The 20,895-nt window shown below is 40.7% G+C and overlaps 2 protein-coding genes across 3 annotated transcripts in view; one reads left to right on the forward strand and one right to left on the reverse strand.

Moving 5' to 3' along the window:
• The window catches only part of LOC126985516 (uncharacterized), an 11,928-nt gene extending 2,880 nt beyond the window's left edge, over nucleotides 1-9,048 (forward strand). The window contains exons 2-5 of the mRNA XM_050840507.1: nucleotides 724-1,145; nucleotides 3,631-3,992; nucleotides 4,311-4,434; nucleotides 4,718-9,048. Coding sequence (XP_050696464.1) covers nucleotides 724-1,145; nucleotides 3,631-3,992; nucleotides 4,311-4,434; nucleotides 4,718-4,834 — 1,025 coding nt within the window. The 3' untranslated portion in view covers nucleotides 4,835-9,048. The remainder of the gene's footprint in view (nucleotides 1-723; nucleotides 1,146-3,630; nucleotides 3,993-4,310; nucleotides 4,435-4,717) is intronic.
• Nucleotides 9,049-10,406: 1,358 nt separating this feature from the next.
• On the reverse strand, nucleotides 10,407-16,704 carry LOC126985520 (eukaryotic translation elongation factor 1 epsilon-1-like). Of its 2 annotated transcripts, none has more exons than XM_050840514.1 (4): nucleotides 16,528-16,704; nucleotides 14,409-14,579; nucleotides 13,580-13,720; nucleotides 10,407-12,267 (listed from the first exon to the last, which is right to left on the reverse strand). In XM_050840514.1, exons 1-4 carry the CDS (start codon nucleotides 16,603-16,605, stop codon nucleotides 12,142-12,144), a joined length of 516 nt encoding a protein of 171 aa, XP_050696471.1. In that variant the 5' UTR covers nucleotides 16,606-16,704; the 3' UTR covers nucleotides 10,407-12,141. The 2 variants fall into 2 exon arrangements, with proteins under 2 accessions (XP_050696471.1, XP_050696472.1); XM_050840515.1 differs by having other exon boundaries at nucleotides 16,555-16,699.
• Nucleotides 16,705-20,895: the final 4,191 nt, after the last annotated feature.

The following is a 20,895-nucleotide window of genomic DNA, read 5'->3' on the forward strand; positions in this document are numbered from 1 at the left end:
TCAAAGCATTACCTTAACTTACTTTAAATACTGTTGTTAAGATTCATGAAAGGGCAGCAAGTGAAAAAAAAATATATACTAAGTCCGTGTTCACTTATCAGTACCTTAGTTTGTCTGTTTGAAAAGACTCACGTAGAAGCTTCTGGAATTACCTCGAACTGTCGTGTGATCCTGGTGGCATAGTTTCACACGACCTCTGCGCCTTGGACGGAAAAATTACCCATGAAAACCCGGTTAATCCTCCCTGTGGCCTTAGAAAACAGTCATAATGGGAGCCTGATTTAAAGGGGCTATTACACTGGGCAAATTCTCCGTGGATCTTCAGTCAAACCACGATTTCCGCTAGTGTGGTTCTCATTTGTTTCTTGTTATTGCTGCTGCTGATGATGGTGAGTAATACCGTCGTCCTAAAGTGAAATCTACCGTAGCTTTTGAAGATCGTGGACTCGTCAGAAAACCGCGGAAATAGGAGAACCACGCCGGCGGAAATCGTGGTTTGACTGAAGATCCACGGAAAATTTGCCCAGTGTAATGCCCCTAATGCGTTGAAGAATATGAACCACGGACTGTTTTGTGATCCCAGTGATAGCTTTACACGACCTCTGCGCCCTGCTCTGTAAAATCACCCATGAAAATCCACTTAATCTTCTCTGTGGCCTTAGAAAACAGTCGTAATTTGGCTCTGGGATCATGGAACTCACCCCAACTTTCCTTCCCCTTCAGAACCAGCCTGGGGAAGAGAAGCTGGGGAAGGGATCACAGCGCTACGGCAGAAGACACAGAGGGGGTGGTCGCCGTCTCTGCAGCAGGAGGAGACGGCAGAAACCGACCACTGGGGCTCTGAAGACGTCCCACCCTTGAGACCAGACCAGTGGCAACCCGTGGAAGCCTTAGGACCCCCGGCAGAGGAAGGGCGGCCGCGGATACCCTTAGAGGAGGAGCTATCAGAGCGGACCCGTGGGCAGCTTGAGGTTCTTGCTCGCTCGGCCCATCTTGCTCAGCCTCGGTTTGGCCTCGACACCCCCCTCGACCCCTTAGCCTCGTCCTCGACCCTGAAGTATGTCCATGAAGGGGAACTCCTGAAGCTGCGTCTGCTCCTCGACAACCTCACCCTCGAAGGACTCAGCTCGCTCTCGGTGCAGGAGGTGAGTTTGTGGGTGTCGAGCATACGTGGAGGGTGAGGTCTGTTTGTCTGTTTTTTCCTCTTCGTTTTGTTTTGCTTTCTGTTTGTGCCTGTTGTTTATGTTTGCCTGCGTTTGTTTTTGTTTATCTATTTTTTCTTCCCTCTTTATTCTGTTCTCTGTATCCCTGTTTTTGTTTGTCTGTTAGTTTTGTTTTTGTGTTTATCTGTTGTTCTTTGTTTTTTGTTCCCTCTCTCTGTCTGCATGTCTTATTTCCGTTCTCTTTTAAATACCACCTGTCTTTATTTTTCTCTGTTTTCTACCTGTCTGTCGCTTTATTCTCCGTTTTTTTACCTGTCTAGTTTCGTTCTGTCAATCTCTTATGCTTCGGAAGGGTTGGTAATAGGACTGGTGGAGAGGGGAAGGGTTGGTAATGGGACTGGTGGAGAGGGGAAGGGTTGGTAATGGGACTGGTGGATAGGGGAAAGATTGGTAATGGGACTGGTGGATAGGGAAAGGGTTGGTAATGGGACTGGTGGATAGGGGAAGGATTGGTAATGGGGCTGGTGGATAGGGGAAGGGTTGGTAATGGGACTGGTGGAGAGGGGAAGGGTTGGTAATGGGACTGGTGGAGAGGGGAAGGGTTGGTAATGGGACTGGTGGAGGGAAGGGTTGGTAATGGGACTGGTGGAGAGGGAAGGTTGGTAATGGTACTGGTGGATAGGGTAAGGGTTGGTAATTGGACTGGTGGAGAGGGGAAGGGTTGGTAATGGGACTGGTGGATAGGGAAAGGATTGGTAATGGGACTGGTGGATAGGGAAAGGGTTGATAATGGGACTGATGGATAGGGGAAGGGTTGGTAATGGGGCTGGTGGAGAGGGGAAGTGTTGGTAATGGGGCTGGTGGATAGGGGAAGGGTTGATAATGTGACTGGTGGATAGGGGAAGGATTGGTAATGGGACTGGTGGATAGGGGAAGGGTTGGTAATAGGACTAGTGGATAGGGGAAGGATTGGTAATGGGACTGGTGGATAGGGGAAGGGTTGGTAATGGGTCTGGTTGATATGGGAACGATTGGTAATGGGACTGGTGGATAGGGGAAGGGTTGGTAATGGGACTGGTGGATAGGGGAAGGATTGGTAATGGGACTGGTGGATAGGGAAGGATTGGTAATGGGACTGGTGGATGGGGAAGGGTTGGTAATGGGACTGGTGGATAGGGAAGGATTGGTAATAGGACTGGTGGAGAGGGAAGGGTTGGTAATGGGACTGGTGGATAGGGAAGGATTGGTAATGGGACTGGTGGATAAGGAAAGGTTGGTAATGGGACTGGTGGATAGGGAAGGGTTGATAATGTGACTGGTGGATAGGGAAGGATTGGTAATGGGACTGATGGATAGGGGAAGGGTTGGTAATGGGACTGGTGGATAGGGGAAGGTTTGGTAATGTGACTGGTGGAGAGGGGAAGGGTTGGTAATGGGACTGGTGGATAGGGGAAGGATTGGTAATGGGACTGGTGGATAAGGAAAGGGTTGGTAATGGGACTGGTGGATAGGGGAAGGGTTGATAATGTGACTGGTGGATAGGGGAAGGATTGGTAATGGGACTGATGGATAGGGGAAGGGTTGGTAATGGGACTGGTGGATAGGGGAAGGATTGGTAATGGGACTGGTGGATAGGGGAAGGGTTGGTAATGGGACTGATGGATAGGGGAAGGATTGGTAATGGGACTAGTGGATAGGGGAAGGATTGGTAATGGGACTGATGGATAGGGGAAGGGTTGGTAATGGGACTGATGGATAGGGGAAGGGTTGGTAATGGGACTGGTGGATAGGGGAAGGGTTGGTAATGGGACTGATGGATAGGGGAAGGGTTGGTAATGGGACTGATGGATAGGGGAAGGGTTGGTAATGGGACTGATGGATAGGGGAAGGGTTGGTAATGGGACTGATGGATGATAGGGAAGGGTTGGTAATGGGACTGATGGATAGGGGAAGGGTTGGTAATGGGACTGATGGATAGGGGAAGGGTTGGTAATGGGACTGATGGATAGGGGAAGGATTGGTAATGGGACTGGTGGATAGGGGAAGGATTGGTAATGGGACTGATGGATAGGGGAAGGGTTGGTAATGGGACTGATGGATAGGGGAAGGGTTGGTAATGGGACTGGTGGATAGGGGAAGGATTGGTAATGGGACTGGTGGATAGGGGAAGGGTTGGTAATGGGACTGGTGGATAGGGGAAGGATTGGTAATGGGACTGGTGGATAGGGGAAGGGTTGGTAATGGGACTGGTGGATAGGGGAAGGATTGGTAATGGGACTGGTGGATAGGGAAATGGTTGGTAATGGGACTGGTGGATAGGGGAAGGATTGGTAATGGGACTGATAGATAAGGGAAGTGTTAGTAATGGGACAGGTGGAGAGGGGAAGGGTTGGTAATGGGACTGGTGGATAGTGTTTATATCTACCTATCAGTCTGTCCGTATCAACACCATTATCCCCACTTCCAGGTAACTTTCCAACGAGGACCAGACGGCGGAGAAGACGCAGAAGATGAAGATGACCTCGGACACGCACACACCCACGAAGACATCGACGGAGACCCACAAACACACGCCATACAACACGGGCGGAGGAACGGGCGTCGGGTGGCCAGTAGCAGGGGCTTGGTGCGTGCTGCCTTCTCTCAGGTGGTGGTGAGGGCGAGGTACCAGGTGAGGGGGAGTGCCGGGGGCTTCCTTACCTTCAGGGAGAGTGGGAACTTGACCCTCACCGCCCCGACCGTCTTTCTAACATCCCGACTTGGTCTCATCCTCCCGCCCCCGACGCCGCCGCTGTCCTCACCGCAACGGAAGGTCAAGACGCCTCATAGGTTAGTTAGTTGGTTAGTTACACACACACATACATACACACACACAAAGGACCCCTCTCTCGAAATTGACCTCTCTTCTGGCCTCCTGTTTTCTTTATTCTTTTGTTTGGAGCGGCGTCTAGCGTTTTGTTGTTGTTGTTGTTTTTGCCTACCTACTTTGCTGTAAAACACACACACACACACACACACACACATGCACGCAAGAACACAGTGAGTCAGAAAAAACGATGCAATATAAGAAAACAAAACAAAAACAACGATCTCTTTTCTTGGTACCTACGTCATGTTACTGAAGTGTTACCTGATGCTCTCTCTCAGGCGTCACGGGGGCCGGGTCAAGATCGTGCGGGTTCGAAGTGAGATCTCCACCGTCCCCACCACGCTCACCCTCCAGCCAGCCGCCCACCCGCCGCAGTGGGTGAGGCAGCAGGTGCAGACCAAGGTGAGTAATGGAAGTAGTAGTAGTAGTAGTGGTAGTAGTGGTAGTAGTAGTAGCGGTAGCAGTAGTAGTAGTAGTAGTAGTAGTAGTGGTAGTGGTGGTAATAGAAGTATTATTATTAGTGGTGGTAGTAGCAGTAAGTATAGGGAGCTTCACTTGCTGTCCTTCCTCGCTTACCAAAGACAAATGAATCACTGTGAGTCGTTATAAATCGTCGTAGTCTCTGTAAACCATCATTATCTTCGCAACTTATCGTTATTTCGTTATCCAACTTCCGTCGGAGCAGCTTGAGGAGCTGTCCGGGGACCTGAGCCACGGGCACGGCGCGGTGAGGCTGCTGCTGCACCGCTGGGGGAAGCTGCTCAAGCGACTCATCCACCGCACGGCGCGCGCCATCGCCTAGACGCTGCCCTTCCCGCCCCTCCCTCCCCACTCACCCGCACACCTGGACCTCCTGCTGTTGATAATTAACGATCAAAAAATCCTCGAGACAGGCAATACAGATCAAAAAGTTTAGTCAAGTCGGTCTGTTAACGAGGACTGGCGTGGCTTTAAACCGAACCGATGCGCTCTAGACTCTAAGGGCTCGTTCACACTACAAGCAGAGCAGGGCAGAGCAGAGCGGAGCGGCTCGGTTAGGTGTTCACATATAAGCAGAGCAGGGCGACCTGCACAAGAATCATTCGCAGGCAACAGCTCGATAAACTCCTCGGTGTTTATCTTGAAGGATGATGAAAATGTAACGATTTACAAAGGAACATGGAATTTCGTTGTTAAAGCCAAGTCCCATGGCTGTGTGGGTCACTGATGATTATGTATAGGATCAGAATATCATCAAAATAGCTTTTCTAAACATACGGCTATTATATATCATTAAATTGTACCTTAATTATGCACAATCTGGTCAGTTTTTGTAATTTTGGCTTCAGCAATAAAAATTCACCAATGTAGATAGCTTCTTGGCCATGTTGATTGAAGGGTGGAGCCGTGGAGGACCGCTAGCTGCGAGCAGCAAAAAATACGACCAAATTTCCCGAGCGTGCCACTCCGCTCCGCGCTGCGCCACTCCGCTTGAGGTGTGAACACCTGAGCGTCTGTACATTCAAAACTATCCAAAAATTAATGCCGCTAATAACCGCTCTGCTCTGCCCTGCTCTGCTTGTAGTGTGAACGAACCCTAAGGCACACGAGCCGAACATTTGAGTATCTCTAAGCGGGGCACCAAGGCTTCCACACCCGTGAAGTCCTTGCGGGCCACCTGACGCTCTTGGTGTGGTAGTTGAGGGAGACAAACAAACCTCCTTAGTCGTCACTGATAGTCGGATAAATATTCAATTCAACAGATAAATATTCAATTCAACAGATAAATATTCAGTTCAACAGATAAATATTCAATTCAACAGATAAATATTCAATTCAACAGATAAATATTCAGTTCAACAGATAAATATTCAATTCAACAGATAAATATTCAATTCAACAGGGATAAATATTCAATTCAACAGATAAATATTCAATTCAACAGATAAATATTCAATTCAACAGATAAATATTCAGTTCAACAGATAAATATTCAATTCAACAGATAAATATTCAATTCAACAGATAAATATTCAATTCAACAGATAAATATTCAGTTCAACAGATAAATATTCAATTCAACAGATAAATATTCAATTCAACAGATAAATATTCAATTCAACAGATAAATATTCAATTCAACAGGGATAAATATTAATTTCAACAGAGATAAATATTCAATTCAACAGATAAATATTCAATTCAACAGATAAATATTCAATTCAACAGATAAATATTCAATTCAACAGGGATAAATATTAATTTCAACAGAGATAAATATTCAATTCAACAGATAAATATTCAATTCAACAGATAAATATTCAATTCAACAGATAAATATTCAATTCAACAGATAAATATTCAATTCAACAGGGATAAATATTAATTTCAACAGAGATAAATATTCAATTCAACAGATAAATATTCAATTCAACAGATAAATATTCAATTCAACAGATAAATATTCATTTCAACAGATAAATATTCAATTCAACAGATAAATATTCAATTCAACAGGGATAAATATTAATTTCAACAGAAATAAATATTCAATTCAACAGATAAATATTCAATTCAACAGATAAATATTCAATTCAACAGATAAATATTCAATTCAACAGATAAATATTCATTTCAACAGATAAATATTCAATTCAACAGATAAATATTCAATTCAACAGGGATAAATATTAATTTCAACAGAAATAAATATTCAATTCAACAGATAAATATTCAATTCAACAGATAAATATTAAATTCAACAGATAAATATTCAATTCAACAGGGATAAATATTAATTTCAACAGAGATAAATATTCATTTCAACACAGATAAATATTCATTTCAACAGAGATAAATATTCATTTCAACAGAGATAAATATTCATTTCAACAGAGATAAATATTCAATTCAACAGAGATAAATATTCAATTCAACAGATAAATATTCAATTCAGCAGATAAATATTCATTTCAACAGAGATAAATATTCAATTCAACAGAGATAAATATTCAATTCAACAGATAAATATTCATTTCAACAGAGATAAATATTCAATTCAACAGAGATAAATATTCAATTCAACAGATAAATATTAATTTCAACAGAGATAAATATTCAATTCAACAGAGATAAATATTCAATTCAACAGATAAATATTCAATTCAACAGATAAATATTCAATTCAACAGATAAATATTCAATTCAACAGATAAATATTCATTTCAACAGAGATAAATATTCAGTTCAACAGAGATAAATATTCATTTCAACAGAGATGAATATTCAATTCAACAGAGATAAATATTCAATTCAACAGAGATAAATATTCATTTCAACAGATAAATATTCATTTCAACAGAGATGAATATTCAATTCAACAGAGATAAATATTCAATTCAACAGAGATAAATATTCATTTCAACAGGGATAAATATTCATTTCAACAGATAAATATTCATTTCAACAGGGATAAATATTCATTTCAACAGAGATAAATATTCAATTCAACAGAGATAAATATTCAATTCAACAGAGATAAATATTCATTTCAACAGATAAATATTCATTTCAACAGATAAATGTTCAATTCAACAGAGATAAATATTCATTTCAACAGATAAATATTCAATTCAACAGAGATAAATATTCATTTCAACAGAGATAAATATTCATTTCAACAGAGATATATATTCATTTCAACAGAGATAAATATTCATTTCAACAGAGATAAATATTCATTTCAACAGAGATAAATATCCATTTCAACAGATAAATATTCAATTCAACAGAGATAAATATTCATTTCAACAGAGATAAATATTCATTTCAACAGAGATAAATATTCATTTCAACAGATAAATATTCATTTCAACAGAGATAAATATTCATTTCAACAGAGATAAATATTCATTTCAACAGAGATAAATATTCATTTCAACAGAGATAAATATTCATTTCAACAGAGATAAATATTCAATTCAACAGAGATAAATATTCAATTCAACAGAGATAAATATTCAATTCAACAGATAAATATTCAATTCAACAGATAAATATTCAATTCAACAGATAAATATTCATTTCAACAGATAAATATTCAATTCAACAGATAAATATTCAATTCAACAGATAAATATTCAATTCAACAGATAAATATTCAATTCAACAGATAAATATTCAATTCAACAGATAAATATTCAATTCAACAGATAAATATTCAATTCAACAGATAAATATTCAATTCAACAGATAAATATTCAATTCAACAGATAAATATTCAGTTCAACAGAGATAAATATTCAATTCAACAGAGATAAATATTCAATTCAACAGATAAATATTCAATTCAACAGATAAATATTCAATTCAACAGATAAATATTCAATTCAACAGAGATAAATATTCAATTCAACAGAGATAAATATTCAATTCAACAGATAAATATTCAATCCAACAGATAAATATTCAATTCAACAGAGATAAATATTCAATTCAACAGAGATAAATATTCAATTCAACAGAGATAAATATTCAATTCAACAGAGATAATCCTTGTCACCCAATAAAAAAAATCTTTAAAAATCTTATTCGCAAAACTAGGCCAAGGCAATGGTAGGATCCTGATGTAGATATGTAGATAGTCATTAGTTCTAAGGTCAACATATTACCTGTGCTGTACATAGGAGCCACTTACCTGGGCATGCCTGGGAAAGGTCAAAATAAGCTGTAGCATAATTACTGTACTCTTCATTACCTTTATTAGTGTAGCTTGTTGTTAGTGTAGAAGATATGTGAACTAACCTCTGTGTGTGTGTGTGTGTGTGTGTGTGTGTGTGTGTGTGTGAGAGTGAGAGAGAGAGAGAAAGAAAATGTAATACAGTGTTGTAATAGATAATTTATAAGGAACATCACCTTTGTAGAATTCCACCACTAGAGTCAGTCCTTGTAATCTCTGTAGTCATGTAAGGTTGATAAGTGCATTGTAATCAACAGTAACTAACACTTTGTATATAAATAACTATCGACAAAAATATAGTGTACTTGTGTTTTCTTTAACCTGTCCGCTGCGATTGGCACGGATTTGGCCTTCACTGGTAGCCTGGCAACATATTCTTCTAGCTCCTTCTCTGCCTCTGTGGTGGATAGTGGAGTGTTTCCCATGTGGTATTGGTATGCTGGATATCCCTTCACTGGTAGCCTGGTAACATATTCTCCTAGCTCATTCTCTGCCTCTGTGGTGGATAGTGGAGTGTTTCCCATGTGGTATTGGTATGCTGGATATCCCTTCACTGGTAGCTTGGTAACATATACTCCCAGGTCTTTCTCTGCCTCTGTGGTGGGTAGTGGAGTGTTTCGCATGTGGTATTGGTATGCTGGATATCCCTTCACTGGGTAGGTGGTATATATACATCAGGTCCTGCCTTTGCCTCTGGTGATGAATGATAGTGTGTTTTGTATGTGGTATTGGTATGCTGGATATCCCTTCACTGGTAGCCTGGTAACATATACTCCCAGGTCCTGCTCTGCCTCTGTGGTGGATAGTGGAGTGTTTCCCATGTGGTATTGGTATGCTGGATATCCCCTCCCAAGGTGCATGACTTTACATTTTTTTTCATTGCACTGTAGCAGCCACTTTTTGTTCCCTTCCTGTAGCTTGGTGACGTCTTCTTGTAGGAAATCTGCAGTCAAGGGGTTAAATGCTTCATGTCTGTGTACATGAATGCATCCAGAGTGGCTATTTAGGAGCAGTGAGTAGCGGGCTTTTTTTTTTTCATATTTGTTTCCTTTCTTTATGCCCTTGAACTGACTTCTCTGCTGTAAAAAAAAAAAAAAAAAAAAAAAAAGTCTATTCTGAAACTGTCTTTTGCTGTGTTCTTCCCATCTTGCATCTGGAACTGTCTTTTTTTTACAGCAAGGGAGACAGCTCAAGGGAAAAAAAACAAAAAAACAGCCCACTTAGATGCTGCTCCGAAGTCCGCTAGACCATTTGTTGCTGTTTTTTTATCTTACATCCAGAACTGTCTACCTTTTGCTCTTTTCCTTTTTTTTCTTTCAGCAATTATTTTTTAATATCGCCTTTTGGTTAAGTAGAAGAAGATTGGTGTGTGAGTCTACCTCTTGTTGTTTTCTTTGTTTTTTTATCTTACATTTGGAACTGTCTACTTATTGCTTTTTTTTGTTTTTCTTTCAGCAATTCTTTTTAATATCTCCTTTTGGTTAAGTAGAAAAAGGTTGGTGTGTGAGTCTACCTTTTGTTGTTGTTTTCTTTGATTTTTATCTTACATTTGGAACCATCTACCTTTTGCCGTTCTCCTTTTATCTTACAGCAATTTCTTTTATAACATCATTTAGGAAGTTAGGAAACAGACTGGTGTGTGAGTTAAACAAGCAAATGATTCAAAATGTCTGTATACTCAAAGACGGGACAAAATCATGGGCATAAGTATAGGTAGCGCTCTGGAGTTTGTCACGACCTTACACGACAATGATCGACATATTCCTGCAGCACTGCCTCTAAAACCTTCCTTGTAACATTGTAGACCATCACCCCATTTCCTAGGCAAAGGGGATAAGTGGTCAACAGTTCTTCTTCTTCTTTGTTTACAGTCCATTTTCTACTCTTGGGGTCTGACTTGCGATGATCCACAGTCTTGAGAGAAAACATTGTGACCTCACCAACACCTCCGCTCACATAAATATTTCGCCTTCCACACAGCCATCTTATCAGTTATATTCATACCTCTAGACATGTAAATCCTACGACTTTACAAACATGAGGATTGAGGACAACTTTCGGAGCTGATATTACTGTTATAATGTTGGCGGCCCTGTGGAGCACTTCTACGGCGGCGGACCGGGGCCTGAAACCTCATCAACGGTAATGCTTTTAATAGTAACATCCACTTAATCTGGTCCCAAGAGTGATCTTTGATGGGGAATAAAGTTTAGAGAGACTTACACAAATGTCTTGAGTAAGGAGCCTCCCACTGACCATCTCATTCATGTTTAAAAGAACTACTACAAAGCTGTCAAACAAACAGAAATGGTTTTCGATCCCTTTTTCCTACCCCAATACAAGACTGTGGTCCACTAAAGAGTATCACATCAAACACTCCCTTTCAATAAATATGTAACATCACAATTATTTCACAAGGTTGTTAGATAGGCAGTGAAAACTTGGGGGTGCCTTCAATTGTGAGGGACACTGAGCAAGGTGGTGGTGAGGGTGAAGCAGGACAGGGAGGATAATAGGGGCAGAGGATTGGCTGATGTGTTAGAATGGAGATAAGTTAGAAAAGGGGAGAGAGAGAGAGAGGCTGATGAAAAGTGCAGGAAGTAAACGAAGGTGAACGGAAGAGCAAAACAACCATGGAAAACAAGTAGAATGAGGAATATAGAAAGATGAAAGGAGTAAGTAAGGGAAATAATAAAAAAGTTGAAGGATGATGAGGAGGAATAATAGAAAGAGAAAAAAGACCAAGAGAAACAAGAAAAGCTGAACTATACTAAAGGAAAGTGGGATAACAATAGGGATAGAAGTATTAGAAGGAAGGAAAAGAAGCAGAAGGGACAACTATGGCAGAAAGAGAAGAGAGAAAAAGTAGTGGGGAAAAGAGTGGAAGAAACAAGAAAAAAAGGGTGAAATGTGCAATGAAGTAAGGAAAGGATGATTGAGGAGAGCTGTATTATTAGAAGGAAGAAAAAGGAGCAGAAGGGACAAGTATGGCATAAAGGAAAGAGAGACAAAGTAGTGGGGAAAAGAGTGGAAGAAACAAGAAAAAAGATGTAATGTGCTATGAGGGAAGGGAAGGATGATTGAGGAGAGCTGTATCAGAAGGAAGAAAAAGAACTAGAAAGGATTATATAAATGGAGAAAGGAAAACTAGGATGAGGAATAAAGAAAGACGAACAGACTAAGAGAAACAAGAAGTATAATTGACGGGTAGGATAGAGTAGTAATATCAGAGGGAAGAAAAAGAAGTAGAAGGGATGGTTTAAATGGAGAAAGAAAAACCAAGATGAGGAATAAAGAAAGGAACAGTCTAAGAGAAACAAGAATGATTGACAGGTAGGATAGAGTAGTAATATTAGAGGGAATAAAAAGAAGTAGGAGGGCCGAGTATAGTGTCAATGGACCCTAACCGAGCCTCCATAGAGTGTCGTCCTGGAGAAGAGCACCGGCGAGTGTGTGGCGGAGAGTGTGTTGTCGCCCTGCACCGTGATGAACCACCGGGACAGGTTCTGGTACTGCTCCTGTGAAGGGGAAACGGTGGTGAGAAAGAGAGAGAGAGAGTGGAAGCTGTGAATGGTGGGAAGGATGGGTCCAATATGTGGGTGAGGGGAGTGAGGATTGAGAGAGGGATCATAGTGAAGAGTGACATACACTAACCCTCGATTTTGCCCCTAAAAAGGGGGGAAGGCTTGTCGGGAATGGCAATCCTGCAATGGATGGAAAATGTCGGGGTCCCCTTGCCCTTTTGGACTTACCCTATATACGTCCGGGAAACACATTTCGGTCTTGCTCTCTTTCTCTAGTTGCATCACCCCTGAATATTTACACAGCAAATTTAACTGCATAATTTTCCTACTTTCCTTCACTTTTTCTGTCCCCAACTGTCTGTTTTTTTTCTATTCATACACAGCCTGAGACTTGGTAAATTCTCATTCTCTCCATCTTTTTTTTGCACAGAAAAAGTTCCAGTCATGGCAGAGAAAAAGGTAGGTTTGCACGCTGGGTTACTTTCTTTTGTGTTTTGTTGTGAAGAACAGAAGAAGAGTGACAACATACGTAGCACAACAACACTGTGGTGTTCAGCAGACTACAGTCCAGTCCAGTACTAGACGTGGCGTCCGCTGCTGCCATCTATGTCTGATTTGCGTAACTTGGTCTGGCGCGGTAGTTTGAATCATTTTTTTTTTTTTTTTTTTTTTTACTCTTGTCTCTTGTCCGGTAAATCATCAAATCAAATGATGCAGGCAAAGAGTACTTGCTTTATGTTATTCTAAGAGGCGAAATAGATAGAGAGAGAGGAGTGTGGGCACTATACAACACTTGTGGTTATGGGCAATGTAATGTTGGTAAAGTAACGAAAATATTGTTATAAAAATACGTGAAAAATGATCATAACTAAAGCAAAATGGGGAACACAGAAGGAACTCAGTGAGGATAATGTAGTGTGAGTCTTGGCAATGGTTATTTACTTTATCCATGTCTGCTTATTGAAGGGACTGGATGTGTTTGGGTCAATATCAATCATTTTTTCCCAGTAACACCTTTTCATGGATTTCAATACCACTATTACTGTGACTAATTATACAGTAAAGCACTTACAATCAACTGACCATAACACCAACTGCTACTGTTAAAAAGATTGAAGGGACTGGATATGTTTGGGTCAATATCAATCATTTTTTCCCAGTAACACCTTTTCATGGATTTCAATACCACTACTACTATGACTAATTATACAGCAAAGCACTTACAAACAACTGACCATAATACTACAACCACCACTGTTATAAAAAAAAAAGAACTTTGAACTCAACACGACCCATGGACACTTACCTTATGCATGAAGGACCAGGAGACCACAAAGGGATGCAGGGCGAGGAACAGCACCACATCGCCAATGGTTGGGTGGAAGCCGCACAGGAAAGCTCGGTTCTCCAGCTCCTTGTTGATGTGCTGAAGACAGGTGTTGAGGGCCTGCAGGAGGTGGAGTTTGTGATTCAGATTCAGATTTTTATTCAGTAAAGGTTGGGGGAGTTTATAGAGGAGGGGGGAGGGGTACATACATATGATTGCACTAGTTTGTGAAGTATATATATATGACATCAGTTCAGGTCAGGGCCGGGAGTCTTGTCTTAGTAACGGGACTGTATGGTGGAGTTTGTCACAGTTTAATTTAATATTCCTCTCTTTCTTTTTCTTCTCTTTTTGTTTTGTCTTTATGTGATGCCAAGGTCTCGGTGACTATATGCTTTAATAGTGTGTTAATTAGTGGGTTAGTTTTAGTTAGATCTGGTATGCTTTGATTGTTTCCTTCACTTTCTCGTAACTCTTTGTTGAAACTGGAGCTTTTGTTATTTGTTATTGAAATTTGAAGACTTTGACGATCATTATTAATTCATCAACATTTATTAGTTTGTCACTACATGTTATACTGCAGGAGGGAGAATGGAAGCACCATATCTTAATTCACACTAACTTATATTATGCTAAAATAATCAACTTTAATTGTAGGTAATATACGCAAAAAGTAAGTAATAAAACGATCTATTTATTCTCCAGTTGCAAGAAAGTCACTAAAAATCAATAGACATTTAGTATAGAATTGAAAAACATGACCAATATAATTTTTTTTCTTTATTCACAGATTCCTTGGCATTGTTACCTCATGAGTAGAGCAGCGGAAGAGGTGTGTGGAGAGGTAGGTGAGCCAGGAGTGTGTTAGGCTCTTCTCCAGGGGCGTGCGGCCTTCCAGCTCGGGCCTGGAGCTGCGGACCAGGCTGAGGGTGCCGCAGACAAATCCTTGAGTCTTCTTTCCCTTGGCCTCCACAGATATCTGATGAAGAAGGGCAATGTAAGTAAATAAGTATATATTAAGTAACCATATTATCAAACTTATACCCCCTCCATTTGATGTCAGGTTAAGTTAGGTCAGATTAAGTTAGGTTAGATTAGGTCAGGCTGAGTCAAGTCAGGTTAGCTTAGGTCAGGTTAGATCAAGTTAGGTTATGTCAGGTCTGGTCAGGTTAGGTTAGGTCAGTTGGGTCATGTTAGGTTAGGTCAGGTTTGATCAGGTTGGATTAGGTCAGGCTAGGTTTGGTCAGGTCAGGTTAGGTTAGCTTAGGTCAGGTGGGTCATGTTAGGTTTGATCAGGTTAGATTAGGTAAGGTTAGGTTTGGTCAGGTCAGGTTAAGTTAGGTTAGCTTAGATTTAGTTAGGTTGAACTTGTCGTTTATTTTTTTAACGACAAATAAATGTGGTAAGCTATTGATTCATGAGGAGTTTGAAGGCTAGTAGAACACATATATGGCAACAGAAGAGCAGCGGGTTGAGTAGGAAATGAGATATGGGCGCGTTAACTATACCAGTCTTCACCCCGAGTTCTTACAATGAAATAAGAAAAAGTATCTCAATGGAACCACAGAGCAGGCAACACAACATTACTTCAGATATGGGCGCATTAACTATACCAGTGTTCACCCGAGTTCTTACCACCGTTGCCAGATTATCGCACTCACAGCATAGTATTAACCAGTTTTTGATGCCGCCTAACTATTGCCAAGAAACATCAGGAATTAACTATTTCAACGATAAATATAAAGGAATCTCATTATTGGGGTCCAGGAGACAAGTTTCTGGGTAGGAAGCTGGTAAATATGAGGTTGAGTATGATAATCTGGCAGCGGTGGAACTTGTTACAGTGAAATAAGTAAGAAAAAGTATCTAAATGAAACCAGAGAGCAGGCAACATGACCTTATTTCAGATATGGGCGCGTTAACTATACAAGAGTAATGAGTAGCGGGCTTTTTTTTTTTTTTCATATTTGTTTCCTTTTTTATTATGCCCTTGAACTGACTCCTTTGCTGTAAAAAAAAAAAAAAAAAAAAAATCCTCATTTTCCTCCTCTTCAATCCTCTCCTTCTCCCCTTACTTTTGCTTATTTTTCTCCTCCTCTTCATCCCACCATTGTTTCCTTTGTAACCTCTTGTCTTTCCAACTTCTAACAGTGGAATAAGAAAACGTATCTAAATGGAACCAGAGAGCAGGCAACATAACCTTATTTCAGATATAGGCGCGTTAACTATACAGGAGCAGTGAGTAGCAGGCTTTTTTTTCATATTTGTTTCCTTTTTTTTATTATGCCCTTGAATTGACTCCTTTGCTGTAAAAACAAAAAAATCCTTCTCATTCTCCTCTTCAATCCTCTCATTCTCCCCTTATTTTTTCTTATTTTTCTCCTCCCCTTCATTCCACCACTGTTTCCTTTGTAACATCTTGTCTTTCCAACTTCTAACAGTGAAATAAGAAAAAGTATCTACACAGAACCAGAACGCAGGCAACATAACCTTATTTCAGATATGGGCGTTAACTATACAAATCCTTCTCATTCTCCTCCTCTTCAATCCTTTCATTCTCCCCTTACTTTTTCTTATTTTTCTCTCCCCCTTCACTCCACCATTGTTTCCTTTGTAACCTCTTGCTTTTCCAACTTCTAACAGTGAAATAAGAAAAAGTATCTACACGGAACCAGAGAGTAGGGAATAGGCACAACTTGAAAAGAGACATGACTCGAAAAGTAGACATTTGCGACGGAAATGAGGTTACAAAATCATGCTATACACAACATTTATCACCAGAAAAAAAACATGAACCACGTAAGAAAATCGCTGGTTGGGTGAACCTGTAAATTGTCCAGAATAAATATCTACTACATGGAACCACAGAGCAGGCAACCCACAACCTTATTTCAGAGGCCGATAAACCCCTGAAATAACCCTCTCACCGTGTTTTTGTCCGACTCTATCTTCACCTTGTCCTGCTTTAAGTACTTGACAACCTCCCGCAGCACTTTTTTCTCCATAATAGCCACAAAATAAAGAATAATATGCGAGGAGAGGGATTTTTGACACGCGGAGGCCGTGTTTGTTTACTTCCCGATGGCCTGTCTTGGAGAAAGGGGTCAGTTTTTTTTTTTTTTTATTTATTACCTATCATTTTTAACTCTAGTATGTTCTGTGCATTTTTTTCTCCTTAATAACCACAAAATAAGAAATAATATGCGAGGAGAGGGATTATTGACACGCGGAGGCCGTCTGTCTGTTTACTTCCCGATGGCCCGTCTTGGAATAAGGGGTCAGTCAGTCAGTTTGTTTGGTCTGTTATTTCAGGTTAGAAAATAACATAATACTGAAAAGGAAGGTGTGTGAATAAGAAGAAGGGAGGAACGAGAGGAGGAGGACCCAAGAACCGATACAAAGCGTTACAGGTCAAAAGAAGAAGAATGCTGGTCTAATATATTTTCCTGCTGTGTATTCCCAGTTCGCATACGTAGCTATTATAGTGGCATAGCTTTGGTAGTGGACAGTAGAGCGATCGACTTGTTTTTGCGAGGAGGTATTTCTGCTATTAGTGTCTATCGCCGTCAGGAGACTCCGTGGGAGGGAGATATGTAAACACTTTGCACAGTTTCTGTAGTTTAATATTCTTCCTTATAGCATCTTCCATTTGACACAAAACCCGGAACCAGGTTCGGGGATAAACCCAGACCCAGGTCCGGGTTTTCGCGCCGTAAATGGAACGCATTTAGGATATGTAAACAAACATTCTTCCTCTTCTTCTTTTGACCTGTCCTCCTCCTCTCGGGCGTCTCTCCTGTTTATTCACACTTTTCCTTTCAATTGTGCTGTATAGCTTAATTTTTCTTCACTGCAATATACTATCACACTTTACTATTCAGTTTGTTGCTGGAATAACTTACTGACATTGCTTATCCGTGCACTTATTCAAGCATTTGTGCCCTTTTTTCCCAGCACTGCATCTCCATCCAACACGTACCGTGCGATGGCCCCGTTGTCCTCCTCCAGCCTCTTAGCCCACTCCTCCCTGGTGCTACTAATAACTCCCCTCTCTGCCTCTCATAGTTGCTGCATTCTACTATTAGGTGTTCCACCGATTCTTTCTCCCCTGTCCTACAGCTACAGTTCTGGTTTCCCCCTTCCCTATTCCTGCCATTTAGCTGCGGGGTTCTCGTTCTTGCTTTAAACATCAGCTTGCTCCCCCAGTCTACTCCCTCTAGCTTCTGTGTCTTGCTGTACCATCTTAATGTCGACTCTTTTACTCTAAAATTCATAGGCCCAGCCTAGGCAGATGGCACACCACCTGTTCATCTTCCCTTTTTTACAACAAAGAAGGCAGCTCAAGGGCACAAAAAAAGAAAATAATAAAAAAAGCCCACTACTCGCTGCTCCCAAAAAATAATTAAAAGAGGTGGCCGAAAGAAAGATCAATTTCGGGAGGAGAGGTGTCCTGATACCCTATCAGGCTGATGGATAAATGGGTTTTCTGGGAAAGCAAACTCTTTTAACTTAGACATTAGATACTTGCCTGTGTCCCAGGGTAATAGGTTCTCACTTGACGCATGCTTAAGGGCCAAAGACAAATAAGCGCTGATGAACAACACACTTGTGAGACCAACACTAGCATGTTGTTCCACGGTGTGGGATCCTTACACACACACACAAACATTTATAAGTTAGCACTAATCAACACCAAGGTGGCTCGGTTCATTATAAACAATGAACTTGAACACCAGGCATCATAACACAGATCAAACAACAGATTAATATGTAACCTCTTCACATGTGCAGACAAGCACACACTTAAAATTCTGTACAAGATCACATACACTTACATTGACATTGACCCACACACATACTTACAGGACGCAAACAGTCAGCGTACTCATAACACACTCAGCCAAAAATACCAAACATATCACACAAACACTGACACATGTACGGACTTATACTTTCCACATACCACACGTGACTGGAACAGCCTCCCCGTACAGACTTAAGACTGCGGTACAATAGACTCATTCAGAAAACAAATACACACTCACTTGTCACAACACACCAAGACTAACTAGTAGTACACCTATTCATTTCCCTTCCCTACACACTCGGCACCCCAGTTCCCCCAGCAGCCAACACAAATATCTGTGTTATGCACCTGTACTGGTGCCCTGTGCATTACTTGTCAAGATCAAGACAACACACAGCTTCTCAGATGCCTCCAACCTTACCTAATGATAACACTGCTGAACTATAACTCTCTCATTCACTCAGCACAAATAGGGTCATGAAAATCAAGATCAATTCTATCCTCCGGCATAAGAAAATAAAGCAAAACAACTGTACAAATGCATTTATTTAACTAATAAAAACATTGAGCACAATTATCAACAGGTACAAAAATTAAGAACATAAGAACATAGGGAAACTGCAAGAGGTCGGGTGGCCTACACAGGGCAGCTCCAGAATCCCCCCCACTACTCACGGTGGGTGAGGTGTAGTTACAGGGGTTACAGGTAGAGGCTTGATCCTCGTTATACTGGCGGTACCATGGCACGCATCCAGCACCCCGTCACCTTACTGCACCCACACCTCACTGCCACCTGTCGTCCTCGTCCATGTAGCTATCCAGTCTACTCTTAAAACAAGCTATCGTCCCTGCACTAACTATGTGATTGCTGAGTCTATTCCATTCCCCCACCACCCTATTACTAAACCAATGCTTGCCTATATCTCTCCTAAATCTATACTTTTCTAATTTAAATCCATTACTGCGAGTTCTATCCTGTTGGCTAATTCTCAGTACTTTACTTATATCGCCTTTGTTGTAACCCTTGACCCATTTGAATACTTCTATCAGATCTCCCATACTCTTCATCTCTAGTGAATGTAAGTTTAGATGTTTCAGCCTATTTTGATATGGGAGGCTCCTCAGCCCCTGAATCATCTTGGTCATCCTCCTCTGAACTGATTCTAGCAAGTTGATGTCCATTCTGTAGTGTGGGCACCAAAACTGGACAGCATAATCTAAGTGTGGCCTAACTAACGCTAAATAGAGTCTGAGGATGACCTCTGCACTCCTGTTGGTTACCGTCCTGTTAATAAAGCCTAATACCCTGTTAGCCCTATTCCTCGCACTAATACATTGCTTCCTTAGTTTTAGGTCAGAATTCACTAACACTCCCAAACCCTTTCACACTCAGACCTGCCTATCGCTGTGGAGTCTAGACTATATCCGTGTAATGGGTTGCGTGTTCCTACACTAAGTACGCTACATTTGGTGATGTTAAAATTCATCTGCCATTTCTTTGACCAAGCTGACAGTTTGTTGAGATCCTCCTGCAGTGCTCTAGCATCCTCCCCTGCCCTAATAGTGCGTCCTATTTTGGTGTCATCTGCAAATTTACCTATGTCACTAGTTATCCCATTGTCTATGTCATTGATGTAGATAATGAATAGAAGCAGGCCTAAAACTGAACCTTGAGGAACCCCACTGGTAACATTACCCCATTCGGATTTTTTACCGTTAATGGTAACCCTCTGTTTCCTGTCGCTAATCCACGCCTTAATCCAATCAAATACCTTCCCTCTTATCCCATGAGCCCTGACTTTATTTAACAGTTTCTGGTGAGGTACCTTATTGAAGGCCTTACTAAAATCAAGATAAACCACATCATAGCTCTCATCATTGTCAGCTGCCTCGTATACTCTATTGTAAAAGGATATAAGATTAGTGAGGCACGACTTTCCTTTAGTAAACCCATGCTGTGAGTCGTGAATTAAACCATGTCTGTCTATATGGTCCCTAATACTCTCAGCTATTATTGACAATCATTTTACCTATAACCATAGCTGGGCATTATCGCGATAAGTTATCGCGTTACTTTATCGCTGATAACAAAATCGGATTATCGACCATCCGCTACTTATTTAAATATATATCGGTATCTTTGTTACTTTTGTAACCAAACTAGCGATAATCGCTACTTTTTTCCATCTTCGTGATGAGATTTCATCGGTGATGAATGAAAAAACTAACCACTAGTTTATTTTTTATTATACTAAAAATCAATATATCATATCATAGAAATAATAATTTAATAGAAAAAAAAAAAAACTTGCCACAAAATTCCATATTCGTTTATGAGGAAACTATTAGGCTATAGTTCTCCATAGAGTTGTCTCATGTAAATATTGGAATAACGTGCCTGCCTCCATGAAACAGGCACCACCTATTTTTCTTGACCACAGATTAATCAAGAAAGAAAAATGAATTTCAAGACATTGCTGGGTTCCCA

This window comes from Eriocheir sinensis, chromosome 59, assembly GCF_024679095.1.
Source record: "Eriocheir sinensis breed Jianghai 21 chromosome 59, ASM2467909v1, whole genome shotgun sequence".
Taxonomy (NCBI): Eukaryota; Metazoa; Arthropoda; class Malacostraca; order Decapoda; family Varunidae; genus Eriocheir; species Eriocheir sinensis.